The 21,193-nt window shown below is 39.2% G+C and overlaps 1 protein-coding gene across 3 annotated transcripts in view; it reads right to left on the reverse strand.

The window, feature by feature from the left end:
- Positions 1-21,167, reverse strand: part of PRORP (protein only RNase P catalytic subunit) — a 125,531-nt gene extending 104,364 nt beyond the window's left edge. The window contains exons 1-5 of one of the 3 annotated variants that reach the window (XM_070478033.1): positions 21,096-21,167; positions 20,640-20,754; positions 19,077-20,337; positions 17,019-17,066; positions 16,407-16,539 (exon numbers count right to left, since the gene is read on the reverse strand). In XM_070478033.1, coding sequence (XP_070334134.1) covers positions 16,407-16,539; positions 17,019-17,066; positions 19,077-20,065 — 1,170 coding nt within the window. In that variant the 5' untranslated portion in view covers positions 20,066-20,337; positions 20,640-20,754; positions 21,096-21,167. The other 2 variants (XM_020870551.2, XM_020870552.2) reach the window with 2 other exon arrangements.
- Between the last annotated feature and the right edge of the window lie 26 nt (positions 21,168-21,193).

Genomic DNA, 21,193 nt, shown 5'->3' on the forward strand with positions numbered 1-21,193 from the left:
AGAAAAATAAAGCAGAGACCCAAAACAGAGTGCTTGGGTGAGGGGATACATGCAATTTTGAATAGGGTAGTCAGGAAGAACCGCTCTAAGGCGGCAATATTTAAGAAAAGAGCTGAAGCAAGTAGATGAATAATCACACAGATATCTGGAGGAAGAGGAAATAGCTAGCACAAAGGTCCTGAGGCAGGAGCATATCTGGCAGGACCAAGAAACACCAAGCAGTCCAGCCGACTGCAATGGAATGCAGTAAGATCCGAGAGGCTAACGGGTTTTAGAGGTCACTGGAAAGATTCTGTGTTTCAGCCTATTGGAGAGTTTTAAGCAAAGGGGTAACATGATCTGACATGGGTTGACAAGAATCATGCCAGCTGATAGCAGGGTGATGGGAAACAAGAATGATTAGATAGATGGCTATTGTAGTTGTCTAGTCTAGAAATGACGTGCCTTAGATCAAAAAGTGGTAGCAGTAAAGGTGATCAAAGTGAAAGTAGCTCAGTCATGTCTGACTCTTTGCGACTCCATGGGCTACAGAGTCCACGGAATTCTCCAGGCCAGAATACTGGAGTGGGTAGCCATTCCCCTCTCCAAGGTATCTTTCCAACTCAGGGATTGAACCCAGGTGTCCCACGCTGCAAGAAGATTCTTTACCAGCTGAGCCACCAGGGAAGCCCAAGAATACTGGAGTGGGGAGCCTCTCCCTTCTCCAGGGGATCTTCCCGGCCCAGGAATCAAACCGGGCTCTCCTGCATTGCAGGCGAATTTTTTACCAGGTGAGCTACCAGGGAAGCCCAAAAGTGATGAGAAGTGGTCATACATGCCCTGAAGAAAACTGATATATTTTCTGGTAGACTGGAGGTGGGGTATAATGCAAAGAGGGAAGTTAAGGTTGACTGAATATTTTATATCTGAATAACTAGAAGAAGAAAGTTCTATTTACTGAGATAAGAAAGACTGCAAGATGCACATCATATAAAGATCAGAAGTCTGGTGCTGGAGAGAAGGGAAGAGGCCTTTGCTGTTATTCTCAACATCTCAGCAGTTGCTCTTTCACATTGGTAGTTTTCTCTTCCCTCAGAAGCAAGCTGTCAGACTTCAGTAACCACGTGTTGTCGTTTTTATTCTTCTATCTTATTCACACTATTCTATTCGCTTGGAAGAACAAATGAAAAGGCAATGAAAATTGATACCTTTAGTCAACAATGAAAGAAAAACTGAACCAGAAATCTGAAGCAGCATTTTCGAAGCAAAACAAAAACTTAGAACTGTGGCCACTCTGGTACTACCTCACTTCCAACACACTACTTCTACAATTCATTTACAAAATGCTCACTTAGAACTCACAATACTTTTCTCAAAAACACAGATTTATAAAAAAAAAATGACTTGGTTTTCAAGCCAAACTATGTCATGGGGCTATATTATAACAATAAAAGTACTAGCCTAGATCTGAGGGAGGAAAGATCACAGGATATAAGAAAAACCAGACCTTCTTGCCCTTGGCTTAAGAAAAAAAAGCTTCTCTTCGCACACTCCTACCTTGTCCAAATCTCCTCAACTAAAGGTGCCCCTGTCCCTCTGCCTGCAGCACTGTCACCTACGTGAGACCTACCACTCTAGCATCCTATTCAGAAGTTGCCCCTCACATGTCCTCCATGTATAAAAATCACCCACCCAACTCTAAAACAGCAGCTACCACTACAGTCACAAGGAATTCTCCTTCCCTTATAGAACAGAACTCAGCTAGCCATCGGAGGAAATGCACCGCTTCAAGCTAATTCTCATAAAAATGACTGGATCCCAATTGGAAGGATTTCAGTAAGTGCTATCTCAGAGCAAATGAAGAAGGATGAAGAAATGGAGATGTTTGATGTTGAGAAGGCCACTGCAAGGAGTCAGCTTCTTTTCTTTTTACATTTTTACCCTTCCTGGGCCTCTGAACTCATTGACTTTTCTAGAAGTTTCACATTTTTAACCATAACTCTTGCACCAAACCACCTGGATGATCCAGAGATCACATGCCTAGTTTTTAACTGTGGAGCTGAAGAAAAGGAAATGGGGAATAATATTAGTGATTAAGTATACACTGGGTAAAATGTTTGTAAGTTGAGGACTATTTGTCCATTAATGAGCTTTTTATAAATAGCACATGATTTTAAAATCACAGCACATGATTTTAAAACTATACCTGGGAAACAATTATATTTCTCAGGTTTTTTTTAAACTACCAAATCCCCAAAGTTTGCCATTTACCACTCGACTTTTTTTAAAAAAAAATTCTGGGGGAAAACCTCCTATGCATCTTAGAGATAATCAAATCTTCAAACCCACAGAAGATGAGAGTGGAAGGTTCTGAACACTGTGATGAAGAGCTCAGTTGGTTCACATCTTTCATGGTTTGCAGCTGCAACTCTCAAATTTAAAAAAAAACTAAAACCTATATTAGATCAGTTTTATACAGACATTTCATTTAGGTCACGTGTGTTGTTTTAAATCTGTAGTTAGAGAAACACCAGAAGGCCTCTCTTTTGTCAATTAACTGAAGAGATATTATCAAGCAGAACACAAATGGTTTGATTTAAACTTAACCCTAAAAATTCAATTAAGTGGACTACAGGCAATTTGCCTTTCTCCAATTTCTTTTCTAGAAAACAGAATCCTAAGTCATTAAGGTTTTAACAAGTTCTAAATCACAGGATTATGGGCGACTGTTATCATGATTAAAGTTTCATTAAAAGTTACAAAAAAACCAGCTTCATTAAAAGTTCAAAATGAGAGGACCATGGTGGGCTACTATTTCTTTACAGTTATCTATTTCAACTGCAAATTTTTTATAATTAACAAATTATTTTTATTTTCCATTTTAGAAAGTGAAAGATGATGAAATAAGAATAAGAATTAAAAGAATAAACTAAATACAAGATGTGCTGAGTAGTAAGGCTGCTGTCTTTGTTTTGTTTTTAACTTTCTTTGTTAATGTTTGCATAATAAAGTTGAGGAAAATAAATATTACTGAGACTTTTAAAGAGAGAGAAAAAGCAAACTACACCTAAAGCAGAGTATTTCTAGAGCAGTGGTTCTTCAACTGTTGTGTGAGGACCCCTGCACATCTTTAAGACTTTTTCAAGTTTAAAAACTATTTTTAAGGCTTCTCTGGTGGCTCAGTGGTAAAGTATCCACCTGCCAATGCAGGAGACACAGGTTCGATCCTTGATAGGGAAAGATCCCACAACCCCGGGAGCAACTAAACCCAAGCGTCACAACAACTGAGCCTGTGCTCTAGAGCCCAGGAGCCCCAACTACCGAGCCCACGTGCCCTAGAGCCCACACTCCACAACAAAAGAAGCCGCTGCAATGAGAAGCCCATACACTGCAACTAGAGAGTGGCCCCGCTCCCCACAACTAGAGAAAAGACTGAGCAACAACGAAGACCCAGCCAAACCAAAAATAAATATTTGTTTAAAAACTGTTTTTATAATAATATTAAGATATTATCTGCCTTTTTCAAACTCATTTCCTCACAGGTGTACAGAAGAGACTGGTATAACATCAGAGAAGAATAACTATCTGAAAATGCCAATAAATACTTTCACCCTTTCAGACTATCTCTATGAGCCTCCATTGTCTTCATATGCTTCAACCAAAATAAACCACAAGGCTGAATACAGAAGCAGATATGAAAATTCAGCTATCTTCTAGTGAACCAGGTAATTAGGAAAATTTACAAATATGTAAGATGGTGCCTCTCTTCTCCATAGTGTTCTTATTTTAGATGATAGAACTATTATTGAGAAAAGATACTAGTTATGCTCAAGTGATAGTTTTTATTTTGTTATTTTGAGTTAATATTACTCTTAAAGGTTCTGGTTTTAATTTCTAGCCCAGTAATTATCAAAAGATACAATACCAGATGAACAAAAGCTCTCAGGAATCCTTAATTTTTAAGAACATAAAAGGGTCATGGGACCAAAAAGTTTGAGAATTGCTGTTCTAAAGGGTTTCCTACTCTGTCAGAAAAATATCACTTTACGAAGGAATATTTCTTAAGAGATACAAAGAAAGTTGCTTAAAATTGAATTTATAATTTATAGGATAAGTGATTAAGCTCAGATTTGCTTTACAATTATCTGAGCAGCAAGGGAGGGATGGTGGGAGTATAAATGAAATAAGAGTGGCCATGAGTTAATAATCATTGAGTAGGAGTTTGTTATTCTAGTCTTTCTACTTTTGCATATGTTTGAAATTTTCCCTAGTAAGAAGATTAAAGGCAAATTCACATCTGGACAACTGAATATGAAAAAAAAGGTGTAATTTAATATTATCATTATTATAAGAATGAAGGAAAATGAGAGGGAAAAAATCTTACTAATACTAAACTAACACTTTCCTCATAGCTCCAAATTCGCCTTTTTTATCTTTATTGATGTCAATGAATTTCACGTAGTTGAATCAGTAGTACAAGATATTATCTGGAGTTCTGCCTCTATTCACTTAAAATTTACATGTACAGCTCCTCTCTTTACTATAACTAACTTGACAAACAAAAATTATACAGCTATCTTTCAGTTTAATATTAAAAGCTCATCAAATCCTTTTAACCTGACTGACCTGGCCATAACCTAGAATAATTTTTTTTATTAAAACATGTTACACTATTGCCATCTGCTGGCTGTGATGTGGAAGCACAGTTTTAAAACATAAAAACTAACGATTTACCTATGACTATGGGATGGTGTTGGAGAAGTCTCTTGAGAGTCCTTTGGACTGCAAGGAGATCTAACCAGTCCATCCTAAAGGAGATCAGTCCTGGGTGTTCATTGGAAGGACTGATGCTGAAGCTGAAACTCCAATACTTTGGCCACCTCAAGCGAAAAGTTGACTCATTGGAAAAGACTCTGATGCTGGGACGGATTGGGGGCAGGAGGAGAAGGAGACGACAGAGGAGGAGATGGTTGGATGGCATCACTGACTTGATGGACATGGGTTTAAGGAAACTCCGGGAGTTGGTGATGGACAGGGAGGCCTGGCGTGCTGCGATTCATGGGGTCACAAAGAATCGGACACGACTGAGCAACTAAACTGAACTCAACTGATGGTTTTCTCCCAAAATTACCCTGTAGAAAAGAAGCTGTCATACACACATTAGAGTTCTTCAAAATCTCACATTAGAAGCAGTGGTTCTAGACCCCACTTGCACTTTAAAATCATGGGAGTTTTTGAGAGTCCTGATGCCTGGACCCCAAACCAGAGCAATTAAATCAGAACCTATATTCTGTGAAAATGAAAGGCAAGCCAGACTGACAGAAAATATTTGCAAAAGGTATATCTAACATAGGACTTATACCTAGAGTCACTTTTCAGTTCAGTTCAGTCGCTCAGCTGTATTGACTCTTTGCGACCCCATGGACTGCAGCATGCCAGGCCTCCCTGTCCATCACCAACTCCCAGAGCTTCCTCAAACTCATATCCGTTGAGTCGGTGATGCCATCCAACCATCTCATCCTCTGGGTCATCCCCTTCTTCTCCTGCCTTCAATCTTTCCCCGCATCAAGGTCTTTTCTAATGAGTCAGCCCTTCGAATCAGGTGGACAAAGTATTGGAGCTTCAGCATCAGTCCTTCCAATGAATATACTGCCTTATCAAAGAAAATAAATGGATGGCAATTCAGTACATGAAAAGATGCTATACATTATCAGTTAATAGGAAAATGTTCATTAAGACCACAAGAGATATCACTTCACATCCATTGTTGTTTAGTCACTAAGCTGTTTCTGACTCTTAAAACCCCACAGACTGTAGTCCCCAGGGGATCTTCCTGACCCAGGGATCAAACTCGTGTCTCCTGCATTGGCAGGCAGATTCTTTACCAATAGCACCACCTTCTCCATGTGTCAAAATTCATCAATTTGAAGAGAAGATGGCAGAGAAAAGTGCACCAGAAATCAGTCTCCCTAGAAAGACTAGACAATAGTGCACTGACAGAATCTCTGTCTGATTCTGTAACCACTTGGCAACTCTGAAGCCTGTTAAAGGCTTGCAACTTTCAGGGGAAGCCTTAAATGATGAATTGTGGTTAATTTCATCAGTTTCAGCTCTCTGAACAGCAATAGCTACCCATCTCTCACCCCAACCCACATGGCAGGCAACTGCATGTATAGTGTTCCTAAAGCAGTCTGCACACAGCTTATTGGAGCCAGGGTGGGCAAAAAGGACCTTGTCCTCCAAATATTGGGGATTTGTGCTCTGATTGCAGACTGCTGCTTCCGGTCACAGAAGTGCAAACAAACAGGTATAATCATCAAGAAAAAGAAAATTTGAACATACACTATAATGAGTAAGTAGAGTGAATCATTAATTTAAAAAATCTCTCAAAAAAAATGTCCTGGACCTGATGATTCACTGATGAATTTCACTAAACGTTTAAAGGAGAACAAATACCAATCTTCTTAAACTTTTCCAAAAAATTAAAGAGGAAGGAATACTTCTCAACTCATTCTACAAGGCCAGCATTACATTGATACTACAGTGTCTTTATGCTAGAAGAAAGGAAAACTCTGAACACTAAGCAAAAACCTTCAACAAAATACTAACAAGCAGAATTCAGCAACATGTTAAAAGGATTTATACACCCTGACTAGGTGGGATTTATTCCTGGAATGCAAGGATGTTTCAGTATATGAACACTGAGCAATACAATATACCTCATAAACAAAATGACAGAATAACACATGATCATCTCAAATAACGAAGAAAAAAGCATTTAACAAAATTTAACACTCTTTAAAAAAACTAGACAAACTAGCAATAGAAGGAAACTAACTCAACATAAAAGCCATATATAAAAACCAACAGTCAACATCATACTCAGTGGTAAAAGACTGAAAGCTTTTCCTCAGGACCAGATCAGGACCAAGTGAAGGACACCCCTGCCCCTTTTACCACTTCTACTTATGGCAAGTTCAAGCTGGAGCAATTAAGCAAGAAAAAGAAATAAAAGTTACCCAAATTGGAAAAGCAGATGTAAAATTATCTTTGTTTGCAGATGATACGATCTTATATACAGAAAACCATAAAGATTACACACGCGCACACACACACACACACACACACACACACACACACAGAAGTAATAAATCAATTCCGCAAAGTAAGAGGCTATAAAGTCAACACACAAAAATCAGTTGCATTTCTATAAATAATGAACAATCTGAAAAGAAAACTACAGAAACAATTCTATTTATAACAGCATAAAAAAGAATACAATTTCTGGGAATAAACATAACCAAGGAGGTGAAAAACTTGTACAATGAAAACTACAAAACACTGCTGAAAGAGTAAAGGCATAAATAAATGGAAACAAATTCCACGTTCATGGATCAGAAGACTTAATATTGTTAAAAGTTAACACTATGAAAGCAATCTACAGATTCAATACAATCCCTATCAATATCCCAATGGCTTTTTTTTTTTTGCAGAAATAAAGAAATCCATCCTAAAATTCATATGGGGGACTTTCCTGGTGGTCCCCCAGGTTGACCCTTAATCTGGTTAATGATTAAGAATATGCCGTGCAATGCAGGGGAAGCAAGTTTCCATGCAAAGGGAAGGAACTAAGATCCCACATGCCGTGGGACAACTAAGCCCATGTGCCACAGCTAGGGAAGCCAAGCACTGCAATTAGAAAGTCTGCAAACTACAAAAAAAGATTCAGAACAGCCCAAAAATAAAAAAATAAAATGCATTTGTTTTAAAATAGCTAAAGTTCATATGGACTTTCAAGGGATCCTGAATAGCTGAAACAATTGAAAAACAAAACCAGAGGATCCATACTTAATGATTTCAAAATTTACTACAAAGCCACAGTAATTAAAAAGTGTAATATTGGCATAAAAATAGACATACAGGCCAATGGAACAGAAATAAATTCAGACCCTCCCATACACGTTAAGAATGACTTTTTTAACAAGAATGTTAAGACCATTCAATTGGGAAAGGACAGCTACAAACAGTGCTGAGAAAACTGGCTACCCACTCACACACACACAAAAAATGAGTTCAACCCTTTCCAAATACCATATTCAAAAATTAACTCAAAATGGATCTAGGACCCTAGATATAAGATCTAAAGTAATTAAACTCTTAGGGATGAAAACAGAACAAAAGCTTTACAACATTGGATTTGGCAATGATTTTCTTAGATATGATGCCAAAGGCACAGGAAATGAAAAAATAACAAACTGGACTTCATGATATGAAAAATTTTGTTCATCAGAAGACACTATCAGAATAAAAAGGCAACCCACAGAATGGGAGAAAATATCTGCAGATAGTATATAGGGATCAATATATGTCAAAATATACAGAAAAACCTAAAACTCAACAACAAAACTCCAACTCCCATTCAAAAATGGGCAAAGGACTTGAATAGACACTTTTCCAAAGAAGACAGGTGAATTGCCAATAAGCACATGAAATGATCACTAATCATTAGATAATGCAAATCCAAACTATGAGATACCACCTCACACTCATTAGGATAGCTATTATCAAAAGGAAAAGAAAAACAACCAGTGTTGGCAAGGATGTGGAGAAACTGGAACGAACCCCTGTGCTCTATTGGTGTGAATGTAAAATATCTATAATACAGCTACTGTGGAACACAGTACGGAGATTCCTCAAAATACTAAAAATACACACAGCATATGATCCAGCAATTCCACTTCCCAGTATATACTCAAAAAATTGCAAGCAAGGTTTCAAACAGATATCTGTACACCCATGTTCATAACAGCATTACTCACAATAGATTAAAATGTGGAAGCAACCCAAGTGTCCATTAGTGGATGAACAGAAATGTGATATAAGCATTATATGGATTATTATTCAGACTTGAAAAGGAAGGGAATTCTGTAATATGCTACAACATGGATGACCCTTGAGGACCTTATACTAAATAAGACAGTACTTAAAGACAAATACTGTATGATTCCACTTATATGAGGTATTTGGAGTAGTCAAAATCATAAAGACAGGAAGTACAATGGTGGCTGGCAGAGGATGGAAGGAGTGGAAAATGAGGAGTTCCTGTTTTATAGAGTTTCAGTTTTATAAGATGAAAAGTTATGGGGATATATGATGGTGATGGCTGCACAGTAATGTGAATGTATTTAATACCACTGAACTGTACACTTAAAACCAAAACTTGTAGGGGGTAGGGCCTGAGCATCAGTAATTTTTTTAAAAAAATAAGCATAACTCAACATGGATTTTTTTTTTTTGTTTTGTTTTTTGGGGGTTTTTTGGCCACACCACACAGCATGCAGGGTCTTAGTTTCCTGACCAGGGATTGAACTTATGCCCCCTGCAATAGAAGCTCAGAGTCTTAACCATTAGACTGCCAGGTAATTTTCCATCAGTTAATTTTTAAACATCCCCTAAACTATTCTAACAAGTAGCCAAGGATGAGAACCATTTCATTAAAAGGTGCCATCTCATTTATTTTGTTTTGAACAAAAGAGTACTTCTTGGTAAAAACATATAGACCTGAAATAATTTTTTTTAAACTTTTTATTTTGTTTTGGGGTATAGCTGATAAACAGACAATGTTGTGATAGTTTCATTAACCTGAAACAATTTTGATAATGCTCCTTTTGGATACTTATGGAGATCAGCCAAAACCATAAATTTTTAAAGCAAGCAAACTCAACATGGATTAGGACTTACTCCATGGTTTATACTTCACATTTCCAAATTATAAACAAGCTTTTAAAAGTAATATTGAAAGAAGTTCCAGCTGTTTACTCCTAGTACAAAATAATTTAAAATGCTGAATGCAATACAGTTTTAACACATATTTGCAATGAATGGTATTTACAGACTGAACTGTGGTCTCCTCAGAATTTTCAAATTGAAATCCTAATCCTTAGCACCTCTTAAGGTGACTGCATTTGAATATATGGCCTTTAAAGAAGAGATTAAGACGAAATGAGATCTTAAGGATAAGCCCCAATCCAACCTGACTGATGTTCTCAAGTGAAAAAGAAATTCGGCCACATAAAGACACACCTGGGATGCCCTGGCACAGAGGAGGTCTTTATGAGAACAAGCCAAGGAGAGAAAAAAAACTTCAGGAGAAACCAAACCTGCCTATACCTTGATCTTGAAACTGTGCAAAAATAAATTTCTGTTGTTTAAACCACTCCGTCTGCTGTATTTTGTTATGGCACCTCTCGCAGACTAACACACATAGTAAGCAAAAAAAAAAAAAAAACACAAGATGAAGAACCTTTGGGCAATGACACCCTGCAGCTGAACTTTATCCTGGAGTACAAGCCACACTCTTGGAGAGCCCTGGATCAGGACAGGGCTCAGGATGGCTTGTCCTCTGAAATTTTAACCTCAAATTTTTATTCGCCTGCTCTCTGATTTCAGCCTTCTAGCTTTCATTCCCTTACTGTCACAGTATCTTCTCTTTTACTCCATGTGAGACTGCGAGGCCCTGGAGCCCTCCCAGACAAATGCTCTCTGGCCTGCCTTCCTTCTCTATCGAGTCTGGGTCCCACGATGATGGTGTTCACTATTCTATCAGAACTACCTTCCCTTGCTCCCTGTTACGTTGCCACAACTAACCAACAAAACCCAAAATCTGAAGCAATGGTGCATTCTGTCTTCACTAAATCACTCTAGATGAGTCAAGCTCTGTTGGAAAAGCACTAAACCACACATTCATGCACAGTAATCTCTACAAATTCACTGATTCAAATCTCAGCACCCACCCCTTGCCTCATCCTTCTGCTTGAGTTGGCATCTCTCAAGGATCACTCCTCTCAGGAACCACCCCAAGCCTCTTCACTCTCTTTAGTCCTGCATGGATGCCTGTCTCTCACCATGCACCCCATTTAACACAGCAGATGTCATTTCCTTCAGTCGTCTCACTTCCTATTATACATTTACCTGTATCCACATGCATCCTCACTTTCTTTTCTAGTTTCAAAGGAGTTTCTTCCATTTCTAACTTCCCTATCTGTGCTCTTTTTAGCACCCCTTCCTACTTTTGAACCTTTTCATCCATTCTCTCTCCTCCTTGCCCTGCTTATTCAACACTTTTATCTTTACTAAGAACTCTTACTTCATTCTATGAGTATGCACATCTCTCTCATCTCCCTAAACCCTTCCTTGACCTCTATCAAACTCGAGCCACCACTATCCCATCTGTCTTCTTTTCATCCAAGCTTCTCAAAAGAAGAGTTCACCCTCAATGTGTATTCACTGAGTTACAATAACCTGGATGGCTATGGCCCCCAGTGTAGTTCTGATATCCCTCTTCTTATGGTCATCAATGACTCCTTACTTATTCTTAAGTGACATCTAATCATTCTCTCAAAGCATGCTATAAGAGACTTCCCTGATGGTTCAGTGGTTAAGACTATGCACTCCCAAGGGGGCAGGGGTTTGAGTCCCTGGTTGGTGAACCAAGTTCCCACATTTAAAAAAACAAAAAGCATGCTATAGAATTGAGGGGAAAAGAGAGGCCCTCTCCTAGTCCCTGCCAAACCTTCAAAGTTGCTACTTTTCCACCTCAACTGAGGTTCATGAGGTTCATCTATACCAGGGGTCAGTAAATTGTTTTCTGTAAAAGGCCAGATGGTAAATAGGTTCTGGGAGCTGGTCTCTTTTGTACCTTCCCAACTCTGCAGGGCACAGGAAGCCACAGAAGAGACCAGCATACCTGTCTGATTTGGTCCCAGATCCCCACAATAAAGCAAATATCACAATGAAGTGAGTCATACAAATTTTCTGGTTTCCCAGTATGTATTGAAAAGTTATATTTACATTATACTTTAGTTTATTCAGTGTGAAATAGCATATCTTTAAAAAATGATGTGTATACCTCAGTTTAAAAATACTTCATTGCTAAAAAATGCTAACCATCATCTGAGCCTTCAGTGAGTCATCTTTTTGCAAAAGTAACATCAATGGATCACCCTAACACAATAAAAATGAAAAAGTCTGAAATACTGCATGGCGTATCAAAATGTGTCACAAAGACATAAAGTAAGCAAATATTGTTGGAAAATGGCACCAATAGACTTGCTCAATGCACTGCTGCCACAAACTTCCAATTTGTAAAAAAAAAAAAACAAAACACAATAAAGCAAAGAGCAATATACTGATCTACACCTGAACCTAAGTGAATGAGTGTGGCTATGCTCCAATAATACTTAATCTCCAAAAACAAGCAGTAGGCTAGTCTTTGTCTGTGGGCCATGGTTTGCTGGCTCCTCTTTGCTGTGACCTGTGCTGTTCCCGGAACCTGTACATTTATCAAGAATTTGGCCTCCGACTCACAGTCTTCATTGCCAGCCTAAGGAACAAAGTGCAGTGCCAGGCACCTGATAAGCATTCTATAATATGGCTGCAATTATTATCTTTGAAAATGACCCCATGGACACTGTAATTAGCTTTGCGGTTGACCACCCAGCACTTTAAAGCCTCTCAGTTTCTTCACCTGCTTAACTCTCATACCGTGGACTTTGTCATCTAGAGCCCTCTGTCTCTCAGATCAAATACCTAACAGACACTGATCACTCTCACTCCTTTTATACTTGCTCTCCAACCTTAGGGAGCCTCCAGTCCACTTGTCCCTCTTGTCTCCTAAACCCTGAATACTCACTGGAAGGGCTGAAACTGAAGCTCCAATACTTTGGCCACCTGATGCAAAGAGCCAATTCACTGGAAAAGACCCCGATGCTGGGAAAGACTGAAGGCAGAAGAGGACAACAAAGGATAAGATGGCTGGATGGCATCACTGACTCAATGGACATGAACTTAGGCAGACTCTGGGGGATGGTGAGGGACAGGGAAGCCTAGCATGCTGCAGTCCACGGGGTCACAAAGAGTCAGACACACAACTTGTCGACTGAATGACAACAATAGCAAAGAGTCGGGCGTGACTGAGCGACTAACACTTACTTACTTACTTAGTCTCAGAAAGAGTTGGTACTACTTCAATCTACCAGAAATGATCTGGATCTCTGTCTGTCCCTTCTGCTTCACCAATACTATTGTACAAAAGCTAAATCCACAACCAATCCAGCCATATGTCTTCCTTCACTGCCTGTTAACCATGGATATGGTTCTCATCCTGAGGTTCCCCATCTTCAAATGGGTGATATCCTTTCAAGACTGTTGCATGCTATGAGTTTAACAGGCCTAAAAGTGCTCGACATAAGGTAATCATTCCATAAATGGTAGCAATGTTCTTATGCTAAATCAATAGCTTAAGAAGAAAGGTGGATGACAAAAAAAAAAAATGCGATACAGATTTGGGGAGCTGCAGGAGCGAAAGGGGAGAACATCTGGAAAGAAAAAAGGAGAAAATTTCCCTTGTCATAAAATGTCCCAATCCTTCTGTGAATATATTCAGTTGCTTTGTGAATTACTGGTAACCAAATGTATGGTTATTCTTTACTAACCTCACTGGTCTGGAGCCTAAAGTTTCTGTGGTAGAACACTCTCCAAGGGCAAGATTTGCTCCAGAGTCTAAGTCTCTGTCAGGAGAGAAAACTAACAAATCTTCTTCCTTCTATTAATCTAGACTTACAGTGATATTGTTAAAAAGGAATTATGATGGGGGACTTCCCTTCTGGTCCAGCCAAGTCCGAGCTCCCAATGCAGGGGGCCCAGATTTGATCCCTGATCAGGGAACTAGATTCCACATGTGAAACTAAGAGTTTAGCCATTGAGAGTGTTAAACAAAAGTATTCAACTAGTGATTCCATGACTGAGGCAGAAGCTATTCAAGGTGAAAGCCTAGGACATCTTGTGCCAGAAAGCATAGAAGTGCCCCCAAATTAACATGAATATTGGGGGGGAGTGCATGAAAGAGTGTCAAAGAGACAGAGAGGCTGGACTGCAAGCGGTTCCCACAGGCCAAATTTGGGAAAATTTGAGCAACAAAAAGAACAATGATGGTGATGGAATCTAACCCCATTCACTTTTTTTTAATGAGATAATTAGAAAATCATCACTTTGCATCCTTCCAAAGGCAGAGTTCATTTTCATGTTGCAAAAAACACTGGGTGAAGTGTTAATGGGTTACAGAATATCTGCATAGTTTCAAACTATTACTTCACAGATTGCTTAACTTTTAATTACAAAAATTACAAAGGGAAATTATAAAAGGAAAAAAATGAGCCTTTACAATGGAGATATCTGGCAGTCACCTCCTTAATCAAGTGCTCAAACAGCATCAGCAATAAAGAGCAACCTGATATTATGTGGCTGCTGATGCAGTAAGAAGCACATAGCATCGTCTGTGTAGTATACCCAAAAGCTTATAAACTGAATTAACGGAGAGAAAGCAATCAGACAATTAGTCCACAGTCTTATTACTCAAAAGTGGTCCAAAGACCAGAATGCCATCACCTGGGAGCTTGTTCAGAAGACAGAATCGCAGATTCCACTTGGGACAAGTGAATCATAATTTGCATTTTCAACAGATCCTCAAGTGACTCTGAGATACAAAGTATGAGAAGCCCTGAACAAGACAAACCACCTAGACTTTATAAAAAATCAATGTCATAAAAACAAAAAAAGGCAGAGAGGCCTGCTCTGGATTTAGAGACATGAACAGCCAAAAGCAGTGAGTGAATCTTGACTGAATCCTGGGTAAGAGAAAAATGTTTTAAAATACATATTGAGGGAACTGGGAAAATTTGAATATGTGGTCTTTACTAAAATGACACTGAATTAATGTTAAGGTTCTTAAATGTGATAACAGCGTTTAGTTACACAGAATGTTCTTATTCTTAGAAGATACAAGGAGTTCCCTGGTGGTCCAGTGGTTAGGACTCTGTGCTTTCACTGCCATGGCTCGAGTTCAATCCCTGGTTGGGGAACCGAGGTGCAGCAAAAACCAAACAAACAAAAAAAGATACATACTGATATATATGTCTACAACTTACTTTTAAATAGTTCATAAAAACACATAGAAAACATATGTGGAATAATAACTGGTTATTCTAGATGAAGAGTATGTAACTGTCCATTGTGGGTTTTTGTGGGTTTTTTTTTACTTTTTTTTTAGGTAGAAAATTTTATCAAATAAAAAATTGGAGGATGGGAAGAATATTCAACTAACCCACAACAGAAATGGTTAAGTCTTTACGAGCAAACAGCATGATTTACACAATCCTGCATCTATCTTAACACTTACTTCAGAAGATACACTTAAGTGTTCAGCAGATGTTGGATGAGAGAAAGAAATTTGTTTAAATCAGTTTAGTTGGCAGAAATTCCCAAGGCATTAATAGCTGCTACAGCCAGTCAGCTGTCAAGTACATACAGAACTACAAACTAAATTTTCATTCAATGAGAGGCAGCAGAGTGTAAAGCAAAAATGTGGGGGTTACTCTGACCTAGATTTTATTAGTGGAGCATTCTGGGGCAGATTTAACCTTGCAAAGTCTCAATCACTCTATCTGTAATACAGAAATAAACCAACATCTTACAGGGTAGTGTAAAGATGAAATAAGATATAAGATAATGAATATAAAGTTCTAAGCATCATTTAATAAATGTTAACTATAATTTTATCAATAAAGTCAGCTAAAAGATATTCCATAAAATGAACATAATGTTTTCAAGGACCCAATTTTGACTTTATTCTGAGGATCAAAGGTCTTCATATTAGCATTTTCTGACAATTTTTAGTCAAAGTGAGAAGGCAGAACACTTTACACTTCTCCTTGTTATTTGGTATTTGGAGAAAGAGCATTCAGTAAGATGACAGGCAGCCTCCCTCCAAGATAAAAGCATTTTACTTCAACTTAATCTTAGTAAACCAGCATAAAATACTGAAGATTAGCAAAATACATCTATTAAGAATGACTTCAAGAATAAACAAATTCAATATGAAGAAGACTTGGAAATAATTTTGTCAAGTTATCTTACTCTCTTGACTAGAAAACTTATGAGAAACCTATGTTTTCATGGAATTTTATTAAAAACATCTTTTGAAAGCACTTACACAAAGAGTAACCATCTATCTTTTTGGCTTAAGAGCACTTGTGCCCAGATGAAATAGAATTGAGCTCAACAGATGGATGATAGTCTAACCCAATTATTCTATGAAAGTCTAAAGCAATCTCTCCTAAGGTTTGGCAACTATGGCCAGCCGAAAAAATCCAGCCCATGACTTATTTTCATGAATACAGTTCTACTGTATTCATTTATGTATTGTCTATGGCTGTTTTCACTACAACAGCAGAGTAGAAAAGTTGCATCAGAGACATTACGGCCCACAAAATCTAAAACATTTACTATCTAGTCTTTTAAAGAAAAAAACTGTCAACCTCTGCTCCAGACAAGCAATCCAAGAATGAAGTTAAGACCTGTCCCAGACTCACCTGAGGTGTCGTCTTTTTGTATTGGTCACCTCCATCTATCACATCCCTCATTATTTTTTCCTTGAGAAATTCATACTCTTCTGAACTCAGGTGAATAGACTCTACAGTTTTTCCACAGCCCAAACATTGACCACTGTAATTACAATTGAATATGTTAAAGAATGTCCCGAGAAAGAACTTTTTCTAAAATGAATATTCTAGGACATGAGAAAATTGGAAGGTAATTTAGAAAAAGAACGCCATAACCTTTGCGATTATCATACACATCTCATTTTTTGTAACCCAGACAATATAACAAATTAGTGTCCCAGAAAAACCCAAAAGAGTAGACTGCTGACCTCCAGATAAAGTTTTTAAGGTCGTTCTTAAAACACAATGGGGCCCAAAAACATAGGGAAAACACATCAGAGGAATCACATCAGGCTCACAGCACCTACCAAGAAAACTATTTTGGATACTGCAAATTCTCCAAATGTGAAATATGACCTTTTTGGCAATCCAAGTAACTTAATCTATCCTATTATTAAGATGTTCTTAAATTCTTTTTAACCAGTAGCAACACAACCTATTAACCTGAACTGAACAGATTAAAAATAAAACATTGGTCTTTACCTTTGCTGGATTGTGATGAATTGTCCTTTCCATTGTTCTCCAGGAACACTACAAAAAAAATTGCAAAACCAAATCACCAAAGAGTCAAATCCCTACTGAACAGATATTAACTGTAGGAAAGAGCTCTGAAAGGTTTGGGATATTTTCTTAGAACAGTTCAATTAGAAGAGTGGATGCTTAGACAGTGATGGTACACTACTCTGGATCTCCTCTTTGCTTCTTCTCATCATCTGACCCTCATCTTTAAGTCTAAATTTATCTTCACAGGACCTACCCAGAAAGAAGCTGTAACTTCTACACAAAACTCAACTCTAGGGACTTCCTTGGTGGTCAAGTGGCTAAGACTGCACTCCCAATGCAGGAGGCCCAGGTTCTATCCCTGGTCAGGGAACTAGTTCCCACACGCTGCAACTAAGACCCAGCACAGCCAAATTAAAAGAAAAAACTCAACTCTAACCTTCTCCATAAAGCTGCCAGAGATCGTTCGTGACCCAGAGTCATTCTCTCTCTTACACTATCAAATTTTATATACCACTCTTAGATAACTGTCTACTATTGCAGTCCCAATTAGGTCATGAATGCCATTATAATAGATCTTACATTACAAAACACCCACAGTGCTGAGTCTAAAACTGGAGACATTCAAAACTACTTATTCATTTATTTGCTCAATCAACTTATCCTTTCTTCTTTCCTCTTTCATATACTACCATCAATTCTTTTTGCGGGGGGGGGGGGGGGGGGGGGAGGCTGTGAAGGGTCTTCGATGCTGCATGGGGCTTTTCTCCAGTTGCAGCGAGCACAGGATACTCGCTAGTTGCAGTGGGCAAGGACGTCTCGCTGTGGTGGCGTCTCTTGTTGTGGAGCATGGGCTCTAGAGTGCGCAGCATCAGTAGTTGCGGCGCATAGGCTCTAGTTAGTTGTGGTGCAAGGGCTGAGTCACTCTGCAGCAAGTGGGATCTCCCCAGATCAGGGATCCAAACCGTGTTTCCAGCACTAGCAGGCGGATTCCTTACCACTGAGCTACCAGGAAAGCCTCATGATTCCTATCAATTCTACGGCCTTCTCTCCTTTCTCAGTTCTTAATCCAAGATCTCATCATCCCTTCCTCAAATCTACAACTGCCTCCAAACAGATTTCCCTGTTTCAAATCTTAACCCCTCTCCAATCTTCTTTTCTCACTACTTTGGCATCATCTTTTAAAAACTACTCCAAGACCAGCATTCTTGATAACAGAATAAAATCCAAAATCCTTGGCCTTCAAAGACTGTCACTATCTAGTTCCTCTGCAGATATTCAATAAATGTGGTAAGAAAGATAATTAGGCATGATTGCTACCGCAAAGCTCTGTAAAAATAACATATAGTAGAAAAGCAAGAGAAAAACAGAGATGAAAGGAAAGAACCTGTAGGAAAACGCCTGAAGTAAATTAGCAGTAAAGTAATAAAGAACAAAAGACCATCATCAAGCTGATAACATGAAGGAAAGCAAAGAAGAGAGTTTTGGAGAGAGTAGTCAAATATGGTATGATCAAAACCAGGACGGATGATGATTTTCTTTTTTAACGCATATGAGGTTTAAGCAGGATCCCTCCCTCTGCTCTAACTACTCAACTTGGTGAAATGCAGACAGTAAACAGAATATATATGTGCATTATATACATTATAACAATCACAACTAGGTTTCAGAAGAACTTCTGAAAATAGTAATTTGACCCAAAGACAGCTCCAGTTTTCTTGTTATGAACTCCAGCCACAAGTGCTATTTATAAATACTCCTATACTAGACAATTCAGAAAACAAATGAACCTTCTAAAAGGAAAAAATGCATAAAAACAGCAAGTGTTCTATAATCTCCCTTTTATGTGATGAACAGAGATTATCACAACAGGTTTTTCAAAGAGAAAGAAAACTGTCTTAAAGGGGAAACAATCTTACTAAGAGAAAAAAGTATAATCTGAATAGAACAATCCTCAGCAACTAATTAAAAAAAAAAGAAGCTACTTTTAGGTATCAGTATTAAAATAAAAATACACATATAAACAGAAATCAAAATTACCTCTCAAACCATGTTTTTATACTGTGTGCAAATGACTCCCCAGGATAAAGTTGATTATTTCTTAGATACAAAAGAATGTTGTGCAGTTTGTTTGAATATTGATCATCTTTCATGTCTTTTCCAAAATCAAAGAAGGCTTTTAAAGTTTCCAGCATAGGAACAATATCATGACTTAACAACTCCTGATACAAATTCCAAGCTACATTTACATCTTGATGAAACAGGGCTCCCTGAATACAGTCATCATAGTTCTTTTTTGAAGGAATCATGACTTTTTTGAGGTCCTCTAACAGCAGCAAGGCCTCTCTCCATCTGTCTGTATACATTAACCCCCGCATGAGAAGAGTGTAGGCTCCAGATTCTAAACGCTTGTATCTGGCTTTCATGATTTCATAGACATCAATAATTTCTGATGTCTGCTTATGAAAAACACAGAGATACAAATACTTGACCAGTAAATCATAACCTACAATACCATTGTTTTTTGTAGCTACCCAGGCCAGCACAGATTTGGCCACATCTAGAGAGCTATGGCTTTTAACCATCTGCAAAATAATCCAATTTTCAAAGTTAGCCTTTTCTTTGAACTCTTCCTTAAGTTTATCCCACTCCTCTGAATTCAAAGGTTTTGTCGGGAGCTGAATAATATTCTTCACAGGTGGCAAGACAGGAGCTTTACTAGAAGGATTCATCTGTGATCTCTTCTTAGCCGCTCCAGCTGCAAACATGTGAGAAGAATCAGCAGAAACTTGCTTATTACTACCCTCATCTAGTTTTCTGACACATCTGGCCTTGGCAATCAGCAGGTTCAATGCTTTGGTATTTTGTGCAGACATCGTTTTAACAGAAAACCACTTCTCTTGATTCCTGATGCCGTAACAGTCTTTGAGAAAGAGAGAGAGGTAAAAGTTACTTGAACTTAGCCCAAGATATGAGTTGCTCTTCCAAAGCTTAGGTAAGCTTCGAATACCAGTGAAATAGAAAGTCATTATGCAATTAAGTCAGCACTAGATTGTGAAAAAGATGTTCAAAAAGCTCCAACTTCTGCAGGCTGGTGGCTGGGGGCGGAGAATCGAAGGGCAACTTTCTACAAGGCGATTTTCAGCTTCTCACAAATGCTTTGGGGGCTAGCAGCAACGAAGCTCGGTTGAATTCTCTCCATTAAACAAGGGTATGGGGATATCCAACCTATCTCGCAAGTTCCAGGACTAGGAGACAGAGCAGGAATCCTCTGCCGCCTCTTTCATTCCAGTCAGCGAACCTGAGGGAAAAAGCACAAAGACCCGCCAGCTGACTCACGCGGAACACCACTCTTCTTGAAAAGGGGCAGGAACACATGGGAGATAGGCTGCATAAGGCGCGAGGAGCCGGGAGCCTACCTCAGGCCCACCCGTAGCCAAGGTAAAGGCGGGCCCTGGCCGCCAAACTCTTCATATAGGGGAATGAGAGGGGGCGGTGAAGACAGCCGAGCCAGAGACAAGAGAAAGGAAGAGAAGTCCCCGAGGGCACCGCCTCTGCGTACGGGTCGGTCACAAACGGAGTTCACTAGATTCAATCACCCACCTCATCACTCACGCTGTGTGCAACCATTAGCGGCGAAACTACGGCCCCCACAATGCACCGCGACGGCCCCTGCCGCGGAGGCATGGCTAAGCTGGTCGCAGGCGTTCCGTCCGCCCTGGAGGCGAGAAAAAGGCGACTTGTGAAACTTTTAGTGGCAGGAGAGGGCACGGGCGGCTGCTGAACCCACCTGTTACATTCAGGGAACATTTAAAGCCTCCAGATATCCGCAATAAACAATGAAAAGAAACTGAAATTAGAAAGCTCTTCCATCCAGCCGGAGGAGCCAAAGGAACCCCTGGGTCACGTGGTGCACAAGTGCCAAAGGGCCAAGATGAAATAAAAGCGCCGGCTCCCTTATCCGGCGCCTTTAGAATCATGCATGGTGAGGCTGGCAAGCTGCTTTAAGGAAGCAGCTTTTCTTCATGTCTGGCCTCCCTGTTGTGACCGCGTCCGTACCGTTAGCCAGATCGTGGTATTCCCCGCAGTGGCCTCTGGGATCGATTTACCCCACTTCCGCCCGCGTCCAAGATGGCAGTTACGCGGCCTTCACGACT

Source organism: Odocoileus virginianus, chromosome 16 (genome assembly GCF_023699985.2).
Source record: "Odocoileus virginianus isolate 20LAN1187 ecotype Illinois chromosome 16, Ovbor_1.2, whole genome shotgun sequence".
Classification (NCBI taxonomy): Eukaryota; Metazoa; Chordata; class Mammalia; order Artiodactyla; family Cervidae; genus Odocoileus; species Odocoileus virginianus.